The 19,907-nt window shown below is 45.2% G+C and overlaps 1 protein-coding gene across 5 annotated transcripts in view; it reads right to left on the bottom strand.

Annotated features, from left to right (window-relative positions):
• Positions 1-19,907, bottom strand: part of LOC137321865 (synaptotagmin-like protein 2) — a 208,894-nt gene that overhangs the window by 97,303 nt on the left and 91,684 nt on the right. For all 5 annotated transcript variants that reach the window (XM_067984670.1, XM_067984666.1, XM_067984668.1 and 2 more), the window contains exons 3-6: positions 12,961-13,109; positions 11,273-11,384; positions 9,328-9,391; positions 8,463-8,511 (exon numbers count right to left, since the gene is read on the bottom strand). In XM_067984670.1, coding sequence (XP_067840771.1) covers positions 8,463-8,511; positions 9,328-9,391; positions 11,273-11,384; positions 12,961-13,109 — 374 coding nt within the window. The remainder of the gene's footprint in view (positions 1-8,462; positions 8,512-9,327; positions 9,392-11,272; positions 11,385-12,960; positions 13,110-19,907) is intronic.

Consider the following 19,907-nt stretch of genomic DNA (forward strand, 5'->3'; position numbering starts at 1 on the left):
ATCTCTAGACATGGGAAGACTATGGAAGTGCAATTTATTGTTTATTTTGTTATTGTATCTCTCAAACCCTTCAATCACTTTCTAGGCCAAATATCTATCCAGTTCCTTCTTGACTTTTCCAACACTATCCACTTCCATGGCCTTCTAGAGAGACTATTCCACATATTCACCATTTCTGTTTGAAGTAGTTAAATCTAAACTGTCCATACACTTTTTATCTTCTAAGTTTGAGACTATTCTTCACAACTTTTATCAAACCATAACAATTCTATTTTTTCTTAATTTAACAAAACATTGCTTGATATATTATCACAAGAGCTGCCGGAATGGTTTCATGTAATTACAATTCAATCAGCAGAATGTAATTGTTTAGCAATAAAGAGACCCGAATGAGAATTAGAATAATCGACTAAGTAACTAGAATCTAAAAGTGATTTGAGGCTCATATATCTCACGACTGAGCAACTGGAGTAGGACACATGTAGTGACTGGCCTGAACAGCACTGTAATGCTGAATAGCCCTGAGTTTAAAGAGTTATGAACAGTGAATGGACTAAGTCTTTTGGTTTGATAAGTGAAGTTGCAAAACCGATTGAAATCATGATGAGTTATCAGACTGACTGTACTTAGTACCACTACACATGTTAAATCAATACAGAGACAGCTTTCGGTCAAATCTGTCTCTGCATCGATCTGCTCAAGATTTGTAATTCGCACAGCAATGTCTAAAATGCCAGTTTAAATTATAGCCAATATACTAGATTGCAACGCAATAGAATTCTTGCTAGGATAAGAGCCATATTATCCTGTGCATGCTAGGTCTTGCAGAAAAAAAGTAAGATTTTTTTTTTCTGTTTTTACCATTGCTCTGAGTCTTTTCCCATACTGAAATCTATTTGCGAAAATTAGACAAATAGTTGCTTGCTGAGGACTGCTGAGGCCTTGTTAATGTCCAGACCTGAGAAACTCTACCAGAATTGTGCACAGGGCAATAAAAACAAAAATTCAGTTATTAGCATCTTGTTGTACAGGGATCAGTCTCTGTACAAGATAATGGCAGCTTCCCAGCACCATCTGTACAATAAGTTAATTGTATTGGAGGTTATATTTGTCCTTTACCATGTGCTGACCACTGTCCTTTGCAAATAGGGTACTCATGGTTGACACAGAGCAAATTGTACAGTTCAATCACTCTCCTATTCAGGATTTACATCATAGGAATGATTCCACAATCGAGGGGAGAAAATCTTCAGAAATCACATTTTAGTGGATGGAATATCATGGACATTGGTGATTTCCCAAGATGCAATCCATTCAAGTGTTGCTCCCGGCTAGAAAAACTGAACTGTGGAGTTACCCTTGATTTCTAATAGAACAATTGTACTTTGGTACGTAATCATGGTCTAGAAATTAGGGCACACCCAGTATTGGGCGCGAGGGTGGGGGCGCAGGATACATGTCCTGTGCCTGAATGGTGGGGCCCGCGGCACCCCCGATATTGGGCGTCAGGACTCATTATAATGGAGCCGGTGAGGCAAGAAGAAGCTGCCAGCAAAGAGGAGTGCAAGATCAGGCTGCTGTTAGCTTCTCAGCAGCCCTCGGGTAAGTAGGTCCAGGGATTGGGCCCAGAATCGGATCGGGGCCAGGGGCTGGGGATTGGGGTCAGGTCCGGGAATTGCGGGGCTGGAGGTGGTGGGATTCAGGGTTCGAGTCCGGGGATCGGTGGATGAGAGTTAAATGTGGGGTCCACATTCAGGTACATAAGTGTGAAAAACTTACCTTGTAGGTCGCAGGCAATCTCAAGGTCTGGTTTTACTGAGTGCAGCCAGTGCCAGCACCGGCTGCTTCAGGGCAAGCCAATCTTGAAGTGGGGGCCTCAAACAGGCGTTAGGCCTCTTATTTGCATATGCAAAGGGGCAAATACCTGTTTCAGGCGAGGACCCTGGGCACCTATTATTTTCCTTTCCCAATATGGCAGGGGGCGCACTTGCAGCTGGAAATATGCGTGCTTTCCCCGCACGTTATATTGGGGGCTTAGTAGGCCAGTTAGCGCCCGAAATATGGGCGCTGCATGGCTGAATTTATACACCCAAGTGTCTAAATTGAACTATTATATTTTCCCAGTCAGCAGTCTTTTTCAATATAGTGTCCCCATCATGGGAAGTTACTGTAACTCTATATTGCAGTCAACACAATAGAAACTTCTATTTTATCTATTTTAAATGTATATAAGAAAACATGGAACAAGAAAAGGTCATTTAGTCTCTTAGGCCCATTGCTTCCTCAGACGATATATAATCAACCCTAAGACGGACTCTACACAAGCTATTTAAGCTCCTGAGAAAAAGTTTTGCATAAATAATTATGGCTCTCAAAAGATAATGGGCTCGATTTTAGGATCGTGTTTCCGGCGGGTTCCCAGCGGGGTGGCCCCGAAAATCCCGATCTCCGGTCACGTGACCGGATCGCGACGAAATCCCGGCCACTTCCGGGTACCGCGCTGATGTGCGGGGCTGCGCACTCAAGCCCCGCTGGTGGGATTCCCGCAGGCAATTAAAGCCAGCGGGGTTCCACTTGAGAGTACTTACCTTGCTCGTTGTGGTCAGTTAATGAGCTGAATCAGCTGTCAAAAGAGGAAGTGTGGGATTTTCGGTTCAAGGCAGTGAGTTTCCCACACTGGGGGAAACAGTCTCCCTCCAACCAGGCGTGTTGCAGCCAGCAGCCTGTGGCAGGTGCCAAGGTGCGCTCCACGGGGGAGAGCCGTCACCCACGCAGGAGGCCACCGCGTCACATAGGGCAACCCCTGCCCTCCACCACCCCCCGCCAAGCCAGAGGACAGACCGACACGAAACCGCAGCCCCAGTCCGAGGAACCACACACCTACCCTGCACAACCCCTCAGACCAACACCTGCCAGTTGGGTGGTGTGTGGAGACCCTCGGAGGACGAAGAGCATGACCAGCACCAGCAGCCTCGCAGTCCACGCCGTCCGCCGCAGAGACGTGGATCCCCCCAACACGGTGTTGTTGCACGCCCACCTGCACAGCAGGAGGGAGGGCTACCGCAGAGAGAGACGCGTCGCAGAGGGCACTACCCTCGCCACAGGGTCCACAGACCGAGGCGCAGCTCCCCGGACCTCTCCGAGCAGCAGTGCACAGGGAGGCGCAGATTCGCTCGACATGTAGTCGTGGAGATCTGCAGCCTCTTTCATGCCGAGCTGCTCCTCGCTGGCCCCAGCACCAACTGCTTACCTGTCGCTGGCAAAGTCACCACTGCCCTCCACACCTTCTCCTCCGCATCCTTCCAGGGTGCAGCCAGCTACACCGCCGATGTCTCTCAGTCGTCTGCGCGGACGAGCCCTGCAAATACACCTGCACCTACTCTGCAGTAACACGATGGGTGGCATCAGTGGTGGGTCCTCATAGTGATACCCAGGAGCGGGCATTATTGGACACAACGGACAGGATTCGCGGAGACATGGCAGTGGTGGTGTCAATATAATGTGTGCTGTTTGTTGCTCTGAAATTCAATATGGGTAACACCCATGACAAACCCTCAGACACCCTTGTGCACCCCCTTCATGCTGACGAGACGTTTGCCTTACGCTGCCTACTGCACATATGTGATGCATGCCCTGTGGCTGCAGCACAGGTGGTGGCAGGTTGAGTGAGGCTGGCCGTGAGGGAGATGCACGAGAGGGTGAGTATGGGATGGAGCAATGAGATTGTATGAGGAGTGGGTTGCGTGTTAGTGGCAGGGTGAGTACTCGCGAGGTGAGTAGGTGGAGGTAAGATGAGGATGGGGTGTGAGTGGGTATGAAGGGTGATGTGTCAGAATAGTGTTGGCGGTGCCGAAGGAGATGTGGGGTGGGGGCAGTGTTGTGGCAGACGGAGTGTAGGGGAAAGACTACGTGTTCTCACTGTGGCTGACCTACTGCGGTCATTGCAGCGCCTCCTGCACTGTATGCAGGTGGGCGATATGTTGGTGGCGCAGGTGACCCCCTCTGCCACCTCGAGCCAGGCCTTCTTGGTGGCAGAGGCAGGCCGCTTCCTCCCGCCCGCCGGGGGAAAGATCTGTGTCCTCCCCCTCCTCCTCACCCCATCTGATGATACCTGGGGTGAGGCATCATTAAACTGGGAGCAGCCTTCCCCCTGGGCTGCTCCATGCTGCAATTTGTCCCATTGGTTGCAGCATCTGTCAGTGGAGGACTGCCCCTTTAACTAGAGAGCCTCCAGCTGACAGATCGTACTGCGCATGCGCAGCCCGACCGACGCGCAGGCCAGCGCCGTGGACCCCGGAGGAGCAGGTAATTGATTCCTATTAGTGTGTTGCCTGCTACGATCGCGTGGGCAACCCACTGATTTCGCCGAGCGTGTTGACCACGCTCCCGGAGGACCACCCGCTGGGAACCCGCAGGCCTGGTAAAATCGGGCCCAATCAATCTAAACTCTTGACTTTTGATTTATTCATCCCAACGTCTCAACTGCCAACCTCCCCTCCACAAGTGGCAGTGCACTCCAAATACACCGAGCACAGGAATTGTTATGTGCTGCAGTACTGCATGTTATCTTGACAGACAGCAAAGAAAGAAATGGTTAAGTGCCTTGACACAAAAATTAGATAATAAAAATTACTGAAATCCGTTCACAATCCCCTTGGGGAATTGAATTGTCTTTTTCAGCTATTTGAAGGGGTAGAGAGCTAATTCAATGGAACAGCATTTTTTTAAAAACAATTTCCTGCACCATCTTACATTTCTTTAAAATCTTTTCCTACTTACTCCATTGCATAGCATTATTATAACAAAATCCCAACTTTATGGGCAATTTCTTTCTGTGCTTTCTACAACTCGAATCACAATAGATGCATTAATGAAAAGCGAAAATGTGGTGCCAGATGTTAGAATTACAGGAATTGGAAAGAAATTCTCAATCATAATTCATCAGCATTAGCCCTAATACACCATCCATCATGTTTGTTTTGAAATAGAATGTATTTTTAATGCGACGTTCTCACATTAACATCATGTCTGCCATTTTGAGTACAGCAGTGGAAGGAATGTTGCTTCTGTGACATTATACTTCTCATACTGACACCACTCATGATCCATGAACAAGAACAAATAATTCTATTATAATAATGTCCTTGTCTTAAGGGTTATTTGCAAATTATTTCATTAAATTGACTTACTTCCCTTAGTCTTCCTCAACTTCTTACTGAATTTCAAACCTGATCCATTCTAGCAGTACTCTACTACATATTTGTATTCCTGTGTGATGAGGTGCTCATTTCTAATGAATAACTTTGTTATCTTTATTAAGTTGTTGATGTGCTTCTGGTTGCTGCTCCTAAATGAAGTCTCAACAGTTCTATTATACAAGGGAGCCAAAATTCCTCAGGATTTCTTCCAGTTTCCTGAACTAATTCTGGCAGGAGACCAGCAGAATCTTGTAGAAACAGTGAAGGCTCAGTTGAGGTAGGGCCCCCATCATTTCTGGGAGTTTCCTATTTTCCTAGTAAGGGGCGGAACCTCCATCCATTCCTTAGAATCATAGAAAATATATGGCACAGAAGGAGGCTATTCGGCCCATCGTGTCCGCGCTGGCTGAGAAACGAGCCGCCCAGCCTAATCCCACTTTCCCGCATTTGGTCCGTAGCCCTGCAGGTCACGGTTCTTCAGGTGCACATCCTGGTATTTTTTAAATGAATTGAGGGTTTCTGCCTCTACCACCCTCTCAGGCAGTGAGTTCCAGACCCCCACCACCCTCTGGGTGAAAACATTTTCCTAATTTCCGCTCTGATCCTTCTACTAATCACTTTAAATCTATGTCCCCTGGTTATTGACCCCACCGCTAAGGGAAATAGGTCCTTCCTATCCACTCTATCTAGGCCCCTCATAATTTTGTACATCTCAATTAAATCACCCCTCAGCCTCCTCTGTTCCAAGGAAAACAACCCCAGCCTATCCAATCTGTCATCATAGCTAAAATTCTCCGGTCCTAGCAAATCTCCTCTGTACCCTCTTTAGTGCAGTTACATCCTTCCTGTAATGTGGTGACCAGAACTGTGTGCAGTACTCAAGCTGTGGCCTAACTAGTGTTTTATACATTCCAGCATAACATCCCTGCTTTTATATTCTATGCCTTGACTATAAAGGAAAGCATTCCATATGCCTTCTTAACCACCTTATCTACCTATCCTACTACCCTCAGGAATTTGTGGATATGCAATCCAAGGTCCCTCACTTCCTCTACACCTCTCAGTATCCTCCCATTTATTGTGTACTCCCTTGCCTTGTTTGCTCTCCCCAAATGCATTACCTCACACTTCTCTGGATTGAACTCCATTTGTCACTTTTCTGCCCATCTGACCAGTCCATTGATATCTTCCTGCAGTCTACAGCTTTCCTCCTCACTATAAACCACACGGCCTATCTTTGTGTCATCCGCAATTTCTTAATCCCCCTACGTTTAAGTCCAAATCGTTAATGTATACCACAAAAAGCAAAGGACCTAGTACTGAGCCCTGCGGCACCCCACTGGAAACAGCACATCCTTACAAGGATAATGATGGTGAAGGGATGGAGCCAGGGGTGGGGACTCCCTGCGTTGGGAATTCCCAGTCTTGTGGCTCAGACTGGACCGAGCATAACAACAGGAGCCAATATGCTGAGTCAGTTGAGGCATATTAGCCTCCAGAAGGGTGAATTTGCCCCCATCAGTGAGGTCCAGGCCAGGGAAGCTGCCTAGACCTCCGAAGATAAGGATGTTTTTAGGAAGAAATTTCAAGATCGGCCCCCTCACACAGGAGGTTGCAGAGACCATCGATGGATGTGTGGGTGCTGGATTTTCCAGTTGCCATGGGTAGGTGGGCTTCAGAAATGTCCCCGTCAGTCCCATTCTTCTGCTGACCCCACAAACTCCTCCAGGGTAAGTGCTGAAGAGTGCAGTGGGCGCGGTCACAGTATAACTGCCGGGATTGCAACCCAGGGAGTTTCAGCCCCAAGATCTGTATATAATTAACAGTGGATAATGGACCTAAAAGCAGTTCTTTTGTTTAGTACCAACAAGTTTACCATTTGAGGTCTGGGGTTATATTATGCATTTACTGCACATACACTGATAGTGTGACTAACTCATGAATCGATCAAATAAATATATATGTTACATGTACACACACGGGGGATTGGTATTACAAGAGTAAATTCAGAGCTCTCGCACTCCCAGTGGGAAGCTGCACTTGATGAAAGTGCGTGTCGGAGATACAGCAACAACACTTCCTTCGAGTGCAGCTCTCGGCTGAAGCAGAGGATCATTGAACTCAGTTATAATGTTATCTTTGAGACTCCTATAAAATGTGTTAGAATCATAGATAGAATCATAGAAGTTTACAACATGGAAAAGTGTTAGAAAAGTGGATAACCCTTTTGGAGAGCCGGTACAGGTGCGATGGCCGAATGGCCTCCTGTAAAATTCCGATTCTATGGCCGAGAAATTCCTCAGAGCTGCTCCCGCTCCACCAGCATTACTCACGTAAACGGGATTTCCACCGCACTTCCAACACTGGCAGAACAGGAGCAACTCCAAGGAATTTCCAAGGAATCACTGAAATAGTTCCTAAATTTACTGCTGTGATCAGATAGCTATTATATACAGGCTTTCTATTAAGTGCAGACCTTCAGTCAAGATTCTTTACGCAGAGCCTGGTTAAAGAGACAGCTTTTCTTTGAATAGTGCAGTGGAATCTTTTACGTCCATCTGAATGGACGAGGCTTTGGTTTGATGTCTCATCCGAAAGAACAAAAGGGTGTAAAAATTTCACAGCTTAGTAATTAAGGAACCATTTGTCTTCATTAACCATCTAAGATCAGGTCTGAAGACCACTGTTTAACTCAAGGTTCAGTGCACATACTTTTTATGCTAGTCCTGTTTTAGTGTCCTGGATTCTGGGAGACCAAACATCAGTAAGCTAACTCCTGCCGTTTATAATACAAACTTGGCTCCCTTGTCCTGACGACAGAATAGTAGATCCACTCACATAAAACTGGGTCTACGAGTCTGCCACTGGGATAAGGCACTGGATTTAGCAATATAAATAACAGAGGTCTGTTCATGGAGCCTAGTCTTACAGAATTGAAACTAAAACAGTGCCAGTATAAAAATGGCTTATGGTTAAAAGCACCTAGAAATGTAATTTTTCAGCCTTATAAATCATGAATGTCTCCTCAGCTATAAAATATTTGATGTTGGGCCTCATTAGGTAAATAGATAATGTTCAAAGAATTCATATATTGCATTTGCTTTTGGAAATAAGATAATGAGCTCCAATATTTCTCTATTATGTTGTTTGTAAAGTGTTATTTTAACTTGTACAACATTACTGGCTTGCACAGAAACATTCAAGCGTTAGAATTAAATGCTTCTTAAATTTGCCTCTCAAAATAGCTGTATAAATGTTGAGTACCTTCCAGTGGCCTCGTTTTATCTTTCACTCCACGTCTGTCTGCAGTTGCCTACATTTGGGGAAAAGATTGAGTAAAAAAAGTAAAATCAGAATGTGATCTGAACAGAACAATTTTACTACTTGCATCTACAATAACCCCTTTAGCTTCTTAAATTTGCAGCTGTTTTATTGGTTTTGCAGTCCACTGTCAGTTCTAGTAAGTCGTGTTTACAAATTGAAGATCAGCCAACCGATAATCTCTGCATAGCTGGACTGACTGAGGCACAGCCACTGCAGTAACATTTAGACAATGTTTCGAAGAGAATGAACGGATGAGAGCAGCCAAATTTAAATAAGGGGTGTATATCTATTAAAATACTCCAGGAGAAGGACCTTGCTCTTGATTATTAATCTGCAGAATTCAGGTCTATACATAAATTTGAAAAATCCACAGGAATTTCAGCCGAGTCTCTGCTCTTTCCTGGAGTTCCCGACATTCCTTTAATTTTTGTTTCTAAGTTAGATATGAGGCTATTTTGCCATTAATTACTAGGTGAGATAAGAACATTTTCGAACATTTTTGAACCTTGTTGTAGATGAGGAAAGCACAAACACAAAGATACTAGCTTTAGCTCACAATTCCCATAGATTCATTGAGTACCCAATTTCAACAGTGCTGTCATAGGGAGGCAGCAAGTTTTTCTACAGGGAAGGAGTCACCCCAGGCTGCTGTCATGCACATTTTAGCAGCTGGTTTACGGGGATTTACTGGCAGAAACATGTGGAAGCAAGTCATGTTGGCATCCTCTCAGCCAGGATATTGTAAATGGACCAGGCAGAATTTATTTTTAACTACAGTAAAATAGGTCAGGAACCTGATTCTAACCTGAAGCTGTGATTGAGACATCGTCGCCTTTGCCTGTTGTTCGGATTCTGCTTCTTTTAACTGCCTGTTGGAAAAAAGTCACAGTGACAATAATGCTAAAGGAAATTTAAGTCAAAAAATTATCTAAAGGAAGTAAAAATAAGTTTGTTCTGGTCGTGTGATGTCATTTCCTTTTTTGTAAATCTGTGGTAACAATAACCAGAAAATTGGTACTGAACGGGCTAAAAAGTATCCCTCCACTTCTGGGTTTGAATCCAATCCAGACTAATTAGATAAAGTTACTTCCTCTGTTGACTGGTCCAACATGGAACAAATTTGAAAAGTTTCATCCCGGTTTCCTAGCGAACATAGCTTCCCAGCATTAAACTGTCCATAATTTGTCAATGAATGCACTAGATTGGCAATCTAAAGCACTGCTGTCACACCTTTCGAGATGATGACCCTGAATCACTGTATTTACCGACAGATTTGGGGATATCTGGTGTGGGAGTACACATTCAGTTTTGGAACTTGGGGCAGGACCTAGTAACATTGGGTCACCCCCTAGTTGTGCCTCCTGCTGAGGTTTCCTGTGGGGACAGGATTGGGGGGATGTCATATCTGCCCCTTTACAGTCTGACATCTTTAATGGAGGTGGGATGGCATCACCCACGGAATTACCACCTCTGTTGTCCTCGGTGTACTGTACGCCAGCAAGAGGCAGACGTGCAGTACCTTCTATGGCAGAAGTGGGACTCACAAGAGATTTCCAGGCCAAATTCGTGGCCTGGAACACCCATGACAAATTTGGCCTAGCCGAAATGAGCCTTCCTATAAAGGAGCCAATTTCAAACCAGACATGCCAGCTTCGCCCACAAGTAACTGGCCAGCACCACATTTTACTGACTCTCCACCGCCTCCCCTCCCATCTAGTGTGCGCCCAAATGCACCAATACTGGCTCGGGTGCCTGTTATGACTGTACGAATTGCCTGACCCTGGGAAATACACCGGGATCAGGCGCTTCGATCTGGAGCATGAGAGAAATCCTGCTCCACCGCTGTAACAGTGACAAAGCAGAACTTCCGTCGTGTCCCAGAATGGATTTTTGGGGCCCATGTATTTTTTTTTCACATCCTTTCCTTATGACCTTAAATCAATATTTTTCTTGCACACCAGTACATGCAGAAGAGAATGTAATTTAATTTGTGTGTACACTGAAAACTATACGGGAGAAGGATATGGAAAATGCAAGAGAAATACAGAAAAAAAATTAAGAAAGGAATGCTGCAAATATTTAACTCTTCAATTCTTTTCCTTCCCCTCTGCCTCCCCCTCACCAGTAAAACATTGGTTCAGTGCCCCTCAAGAGATTATAAGCCTGGAAAGATTAACACAAAGATCCACTTTAGAGGTGTACTTGGATGTTGAAGAGGATCTGAGCTGAAGTCATTTTCAGCTATGATAAGGGTCTGCACAACTTGCAACTACAACCATATCTAAAAGAACTACTGCATCGCATGTGTTGTTGCTTGTGTTGTTAGCTGATATGTTGTTTTATAAGGACAAAATCATGATACCATGTAACACACAATTATTTTTCTGCTTCTAAGGAGCAGCTGACCTGTCCCTTTAAGACCATATAGTTTAATTGCTGTTCATGGGGACAGTCTGATGTCAAACAGAAGTTAATTGTTGCTGGTAAGGGGGGTTTGCAGATTGGTAGGTTCTTGTAAATTTACACCTCTTGGTCAGAAGAAACCAGAATGCAATAACTGCCTTCCTTTTTTTAAAAAATACTTTCAATACTTTCAAATGTGGTCCTTGTTATTCCTCCACCTGTTTTTGCGCTATCTGAATTTGGACAAGCCTGGTCATTTGCACTAACTGGTCGCACCTCTGATGCAGTCCCACCTCCTGACAATATAAGCATTATGCATCATGCATTTCTCAAACAGCATTTCCTACCTCTTCTCCGACTTGAAGGTTTTAGGCTCTGGAGAAATATTTTGGTATTCAGGGCTTGGACTGAGAAACACACTTGCATCCTTTGAAGCCTTCACTGCAACATCCTGAACAACTGCACACGAGAAATAAACAGAAATTTATGAACAGCAACTTTCTTATGTTCCCCACTATGTCCAAATTTATAAAGATGTGATCTACCATGCAAAACAGATTTGCTAAACTCAGCGTCCGTAAAAACAAAAGCAAATGAATAATAAAAATATGACAGAATCAACAATCATTGATAGCCAGTGGAAAGGGCATTAATCTACTGTTTGAGCTCATTTCCTGTTTTGGATTCATTTTCTTTCCCAATATAAACCATTGAGATTTGTCTACGGACGTGCATCTTAAAAAGTCTAAGTGATGACAATCAGAATTTTATTTGATCAGAATTTCATTAAATTCAATATCAAATGATCTCAAAGTTACCCTAGGATAAGGCTATCACATGGCTTTGTGAGTTTTTGGGCCTTTAAAATGAGATTAAAATTCTAAAAGTGAATAGAAAAAATTATCTGCCGATACTCCATTGTCAAAATGGTTTAGTTGATAAGTACACCGAGGAACTGAGCCATACAGACAAGGAAGATTATACAATAATCCCTGATCTGTGTTGAGTTAGTTGGTACCAGTCAGGGTAATGGTAAGGCACTACAATTAGCTTCAGTGTCCCTGAGCTAGGGAGGAAAATTATAAAACAGGTTTGCTCCTCCTGGTCGCTATTCATTGACTCCTGCTGCAAAAATGTGAATGTGTGGACGCCAGCTGAGGACAGGAGAAGGTTTGGCTGTAATGTCACTATGGTAGAATAGTCCATTGGCAATTGAGAGTTGAATTTCTGAATGTGTGCTGCTGGCATGGAGCCTTACCCACAGGGAGCACATATTGGGACTTTCATGGGTATGTTCTTCATGATTTTCCATCCATTCATTTCAATGCTCATGACTCCACACTTGAATCAAGCATTTAGAAAATCATTCCTTGACTGTCTACAGCAACAACAACTATTTTCATTCATATATTGCCTTTAACATTTAAAACATCCCAGGCACTTCACAGAAGTATAATCAGCCAAAAATGGACACGGGAGACAAAGGAGGAGATATTAGGAGGGATGACCAAAAGCTTGGACAAACGGCTGAGTTTTAAGGAGGGCCTTAATGGAGGAGAGGGAAGTGGAAAGGTGGAGAGGTTTAGGGGGGGAATTCCAAAGCAGTGCATCCTAGACCACTGAAGGCACGACTGCCAATGGTGGACGAAGGGAGGGCTCACATTATAAGAATAGTCATTTGACCAAGTCCCCTTCAAGTCACACACCACCGACTTGGAAATATATCGCCGTTCCTTCATTGTCGCTGGGTCAAAATCCTGGAACTTCCTTACTAATAGCACTGTGGGAGAACCTTCACCACACGGACTGCAGCGGTTCAAGAAGGTGGCTCACCACCACCTTCTCAAGGGCAATTGGGGATGGGCAATAATTGCTGGCCTTGCCGGTGACGCCCACATGCCATGACTGAATTAAAAAAAAGATACCAGTTAGATACCAGCATCTTCAGAACTGTAACACAGCATGAGTCAATACCTTAAGAGAGGAAAGGAGAAAATTGGAAAACAAAAACAGAGACTTTTCAAGGAAAATTTACCTGGTATCTTCTTTTTTGGGTTAAATGAATTCTTTAGCATGTCTATCGCACTGGAAATATCTCCATACCGCTTGGATTTTGCTTCAGTGAACCATTCACCTGTCATCACCTTCAACTTGGTAGGATTGAAATTGGTTCCCTTCAGTTTCCTGCAGAATAATTTTTTTAAAGAATGTAATTTTTTTGTTCTGTTCCACTTCAGGCTGTTCCACTTCAGGGTCTTCCAGCAACAGGCAAGATTCTGAGACTTATGCACAAGAAGGTTTGTGATTGTAACTAACGGATTCGTTTATTAAATTGTCACTCCTTACCCTGGCCAAATCTAAAGATGAATATTAAAGAGAATAATTGCTGTTACAGATACAAATATGTATTGTGCAAATTCTGCCCCACTGACCAACTAGCTAACACATCTTTTTTTGTGACATATGCCTAGTCCCACTATTCTTATTTTTTTTCTCTGAGATCCACAGTCTTGCACAACACTTTTCTCTGAAATTTGGCTGCACTCATTTTGTAATCTCATCTTCGCACTTGGACAGACACGGGAGGTGAAATTGGTCCATGCCAGTAGCGTGAAATGGGCTCATAGCGAATCAGCAGCCTATTTTATACCAAACCAAATTTTCTTTTCCATTGACTTCAATGGTATAAAACAGAGAGCTCGCCTCCCTGCAGCTACAATTCTATGTGTCCTTTCCACCTCTTGCTACTGCTCCTCTTCCTCTAGGCTTAATGGAATAGACAATAAGATGTCCATTTAGCATCGTACCCCCTTTAGCTTCGTGAAGGTTGTCCTTCAAAAAGCTGTTGAGGCTAGGTCAATTGAAAATTTCAAAACTGAGATTGAAAGATTTTTGTTAGGTAAGGGTATTAAGGGTTACGGAACCAAGGTGGGTAAATAGAATTAAGAATCAGATCAGCCATAATCTAATTGAATGGCGGAAGAGATTCGAGGGGCTGAATGGACTACTCCTGTTCCTATGTTCCTACATCCAGCCACTACAAGCCAAAAATAACAGTGACTAACAGCAAGATATGTGCCGAACATTTGCAGCAATTTAAATGAGAACAGGCGAGGACTCCTTTAAGTAGCACTGGGAATGGCCGCCTCCTAACTGCACTGCCCATGATTTGTGGGCGGGCTGAGGAAGTAGCGGTGGCAGCGCTGATTCACACAAATATGGCGTTTGGGTTCTAACAACATCATCGGACCCTCATTTAAATATTTATGAGGCCCTCGCCTTTTCCGGCGGAGCGCAGGCGCCTAAATCGAGGCCCACTTCCAGCGGTAAGTCGACGATTTTTTTTTCATTTTTGATCCAGCTGAAAAACAGAGAGACGAAAATCTGCCCCACAATGTCTGAAAGCAATTGTTAAATTTTAGATATAAATAAAGAGAAGGGTTTAAGAGATTTTCCCCTTGTTCAGATGGTGAGAGTTTGAAATTACACTGGTATGGAAGAAATGACTCAGACTCCCACCGGGACGTCAAAGTTGCAACAAATGTTTCAGCAGATCCCTGGTGTTTATAACAGAGTGTGAGAGTGTTTTGTGAAATACCTTTGAGGTCAAAATAAATAGGAATTGACTTAAGCAACAGGATCAAAAGTAACTCCCTCCACCTGGAACCAAGGTTGTTCCAATTAAAATTCTATTCACTTTTCCAGTGTTTGACCCTTCAGGTATTTTTGTTTAGTTGGAGAATTTTGGGTAAAAAAATGTGGGATTTTTTTTTGCTTATCTGCTCCTCAAGGTTGGTTAAAAGCATTACATCTCCTAGAGGGTGAAAATGAAATGATCTAAGCACACAAGACACAGCTCTGTCAGTCTCCTTCAATGTACACACTGAAGTTTTACTATCTGTGTGTGTAGAAAAGGCATGAAATGTGGATATCCCAATAGAGAGATGTTCGGGCTAAATTGGGCCACGTAGCGCCCGTTTTGTAGGCGCTACGCGGACACCTCAGCACCAAAAATGGCGACCAAGGTGCACGCGCACATTTCCGGCGTGATATGTGCAGGACGCCATTTTGGTAGAGGTGGCCCCTAATGAACACCGGCAACATGTAAAGTAGGGAGATTATGATGTTAATCTGTGTGCAACATTGATTTGAAGCAGCCGGTGGCATTTTCGAACTCTCCGCTCCAGCCAATGCACTGTCCTAATCTCGCACAGCTGAACAGGACTTAAACAGCATGAAGGACCCCACTAGCGCTATTTAAAGGGAGCATGCAGGAGTTACAGATTAGTTGCTGGATTAGTTATTCTGGCTGTTGGTACAATTGTGGGAGTTTGTGGAAGTTTCCTATAGTTGGAGAAAGTTGCAATATTCTATAGAGCGTGGTCTGGCTGGTCGTTCAGTACTGTTAGTGACATTTAAAATAGTGCACTGAACAAGGTTGATTCCAGACATGGGTGGCCTGCTAGGGCTTCCTCTGAGAATTGAACTGGGAGCATGCAGAGAGGCCACGCAGAGCAGGACAAGCTGAGAGAAGAGGGAGGAGGAGCAGGGCACTCAGCAGGAGGCCATATCCAATGAGGGCCTTCAGGGAACAATTCTCTTACCTCAACTTCAGCGACGACCAGTGTATCAGACGTCTGCGGTTCATGAAAGAGATTGTGACTTAAATTTGTCAACTCCTGCAGCCTCAGAGCAGGGCAAGGACAGCATTGCCTGTGGCTGTCAAGGTAACCATGGTGCTTAATTTTTACGGCTCTGACTCCTTTCAGGCTGCTGCTGAAAAAAAAGCAACATCTCGCAGTTTGCAGTGCACTGCTGTATGAGGGAGGTCACTGAGGCTCTGTACGCAGTCAGAAACAGATTCATCACATTCCCTCTTGACAGAGACAAGCAGCATGAAAGAGCACAAAGGTTTACTCGCATTGCAGGCTTCCCCATGGTGCAGGGTGCCATTGACTGCATGCATATTGCCATGCATACTCCACATCTGAACTCGGCCATATTCCTGAACAGAAAGGGATTCCACTCCCTCAATGTGCAGCTGGTGTGCGACCACATGTAGCGCATCATGCAGTTCAATGCTCGCTATCCTGGCAGCAGTCATGAATCCGTCATTTTGCGGTAGTCCAACATTGCACCTATATTTCAACCAGCACACCAAGTCAAAGGCTGGCTACTGGGCGACAAGGGTTATCCCCTCATGAAGTGGCTCATGGCTCCAGCCTGGAACGCACGCACAAGTGCACAGCACAATGAGGGCCATGCTGCCACACGGAACATAATAGAGCAGACCATAGGCATCCTCAAGCAATGCTTCCACTGCCTGGAGCGATCTGGTGGAGCCCTGCAGTATTCAGCTGAGCAGATATCAAGATTTGTCGTTGTATGCTGCATGCTGCACAACCTCACCATTAAGAGGGAACAGGCCTTGCCACCGCCTATCACGCGAGAACCTGAACAAGAGGCAGAGAAAGAGGAGGAGGAGACAGAGGAGGATGAGGAGAAGGAAGTGGAGGAGGAGGCAGGGAGGCAACAACGTAGACAGGCCCTGTCTGCCAGGGCTCTGCATGATCAGATTATTAATGAGCGATACCAGTAACCTCACCGACACCTCCCCATTCACCAACAGTCCCACACTCCTTACCTTTCCTCTCCCACATGACCATCAAATCATCCTCCTTATGATTACACATTGTTTCCTCCTTCAGCTCATCGCAGAAATAAAAACCAACACCAAATACAAATTCATAACCACATTTATAGATTTACACATGAAATGATTGAAACAACATGAGACTATTCACCCTTGTGCATTCCCTTAGTGCCTGTTGTTCGTGCTCCTACGAGGTGCATCCCCAATGGCTGGACTATGGGTGATGGAAGGCTGCTGACCTTCAACTGAAGAGAGAGCAGATGGCCATGGAGGACGACCTCGAGAAGCTCTGGGCCGGGAGGGCCTGGCTTCAGACTGCACCATCTCGGCCGGGGCTGCAGCAGTCTGGCCTGGCTGGCTGACAGGCAACAGCAAGGGCACTGGTGGAGTGCTAGGAATGGGAGCAGGAATGCTGTCATCCTGAGAGAGAACAGCAGGTTTGTCTTTCATGGCAGCACTGCCACTCTCCCGGGATGGCGTGTCAGTAATCCTGGAGATCTGCTGGTATCAGATTGCTGGACTGCAGTGATGCCCTGGAAGTCCCATTCCACAGTGGAACCCAGAGCCACGATAGCAGCAGTCTGAACTTCCAAAGCAGCAGCCTGATCTTTGATGGCAGGTGTTTGTGCTGCAATGGAAGGTGTGACATCGATCATCAGACACTGTATCATGGTGGGTTCTACAGGTGTGCTGATGGAGGTGACCACCTGTTCCATGTGGGAAAGGATGGGCTCCAAGCTCTGCACAAAGCCCCGTGCCAAGTTGAAGCCGGACTCCTCCATGTCGCTTGACATTGTGTGCAGGCTTTCTGGCAGTCTTTCCAGTGCCCCAAGCATTTGGCTGTGTACGCCCATCAGCCTTCTTCTGTAGCCTGGCCCATCGAAGTCCTCATCTGACTCCTCTGCAGCAGAACTAATGAGTGGCCTTGCCCTCCAGCGAGCTGGCACCTGCGGTATCCATTCTCCCCGCCCAGGCTCCTGCGCACTTGTGCCCGGTGTCTCACCACATGCGGATCCCTCTTCTAACCTAGCCTCTAAAGTACGCACATTGTCAGTTTTCTGAGCTGGTGGCTGCAAGTGTCAGGTCGAGTGATGGTGTGTCTTCATCATCACTGTCATCTTCCTCTGCCTCCCCTGATGGTGCAGGTTCCAGTTCTTGGGTATCTGCAATGATAAAGTGACACGGATTGAGTTGTGGTGAGGGGAGAGGTGAAAGTGAGACATGCGTGCTCACACCATCTGCAGCATGTGAGTCAGAAACGATTGTAGGCTGAGGGGGAAGTGGGGAGCGAGAAGGAGGATTAGGTACGCAGAGGCCCTCATCATTGATCCCTCTAGCACCACCAGTGGCCACGGCCGCAACGACAGCCCATCCAATGATAGACAGCACTGTCTCCTCCATATGGGTGAGGACATGTAGGTGCGCCTGTCCTCCCCCAGGTCTTTCCTGCTGCCTCCTGTTGTGCGCCACCTTCTCCTACAAGAAAGATGGAAGTGTGTCAGTGAGTGTCCTGCAAGATGTGGCTGTCATGGTTGAATAGCTGCCAGTGTGTGTGAACTGTGAGTTGTGGGTGTGAGGCTTGCAACAGTGCTTAGTGTGTGAGGGTGAGATGAAGCATCGATTTGAAGAGTTGCTTTCTGATTGCAATAGTTTGTTGGTAGGTGGGTGCCGGGGGGTGTAGTGCATGAAGCAATGGATGAGGCTAGTGGTGCAGTTGGTAGGAGATGCCACTTTACAGTTGAACTCACTCACCTTGACCACTCATGTCAAATCATTGAACTTCTTCTCGCACTTCATCCATGTGCGTGGTGTGATGCTCCTCGCATTTACCTCGTGTGCGACGTCCTCCCACTGCCTCTTCAGCGTATGTCTGGAGGGCCTCCTGCCCCCTTGCAGATAAATGATGCCCCTCCGTGCCTCCACCTCTTGCACCAAGGCCTCTAGTGCGTCGTCCGAGAATCTTGGTGCACGCTCTCTTGCAGGCACAGCCATTCCTCACTTTCCTGCAGCACAGAGTTAGTTGCCAAACGAATTTCAGCTCGTCATGCAGCCACAGTGCACCTCCCCTTTAAGAAGTGCAGGCTGCCTTTAAGTGGCGCTAGCCACTCCCGGGGCCCCCTGCTGGTGCGTGCAGCCAATCAACAGCGCAGGTAGCGCTGGCTGCATGCAGCAATCATTTAAATAACAAGACAGCACGAATGTTACGTTCCGGTTACATCGCAACCAACGGGCGCGGGTTAATTGCGCACCACGATCCCAGCGCCCGTTTTTGGGGGTTAACCAATTTAACCCCCAGTAAATTGCCATTACAGGCTTGAGAGAGTGACCAGCTAGTGTGGTAGCATGAAAGGAATATAATCAGAAAAGATCAGCAGACCAAGAAATAATTTCCTGCATGTGGATTATATTTGCTTGGATTTTCTCGAGAAAAGTCAGTTTTTTTTTCATGGGATTAATATACTATCGCGTGAGTTATATTTCAGTGGCTTTCACCTGAACCACGGGCGAGGTACTTTTGCAGCCATGACCCAACACATTACCTTCTAATCGGGAGAGTTCAGAGCGGGAAACATAGGGGGAGAGAGAACAAGCCACATCACATCAAGTGCCTTCATTTACAAACTTGATTAAGTATTTTCTGAGGAATTTTTACCAATTGATAAGGCCCTTTTAAATACATTTTAATAAATATTAGCATGAGCAATACAATTTAGTGTGAGCCTCCCCTCTGTTTTAATAACCCTGTGGCATGGCAGAATATTAATGACTAACAATCAAAAATTCCCATAAAGATCATTGTTAAATGTCTCCAAATACCATTGGAAAAACACATCTTTCATACTTGATTGGTATTTAACGAGCAGTCGATTTAATAACCATCCCCATGTATATTGCAGAACCCTGCCCCGGGTTTTAAAATGGAATTCTTCAAATTGCTAGTAGACATTGTTTTACTCTCCTCGCTCCAGCAGTGTATGATCATTTGCATACCACATTATAGATATTTTATTAGAAGACAAGAAAAATTAATGCAATCACTCCCATTCCATTAACTGACGGATTTTCAAAAAAAGTAAAAGGAATCAGATAAAGAAACTACAAAATATTAATCTTTACTCTGCAATTGATTATTGAATTAAAAGGTAAATAAGGTTTGCACTCCAGGTACATTCCAGTGCAGTTTCTGACAACCAGTCAAATTCACTTAAATGAAAAGAAAACCCCCCTCCAAACTTTCAACTCATAAGCTATAAATTCTTTAAGATAGAAACTCGAATATTTGCAAGGATGCCAGTATATTACACATAGGGAAGGAGAAGAAAGGCCAT

Source organism: Heptranchias perlo, chromosome 5 (assembly GCF_035084215.1).
Source record: "Heptranchias perlo isolate sHepPer1 chromosome 5, sHepPer1.hap1, whole genome shotgun sequence".
Classification (NCBI taxonomy): domain Eukaryota; kingdom Metazoa; phylum Chordata; class Chondrichthyes; order Hexanchiformes; family Hexanchidae; genus Heptranchias; species Heptranchias perlo.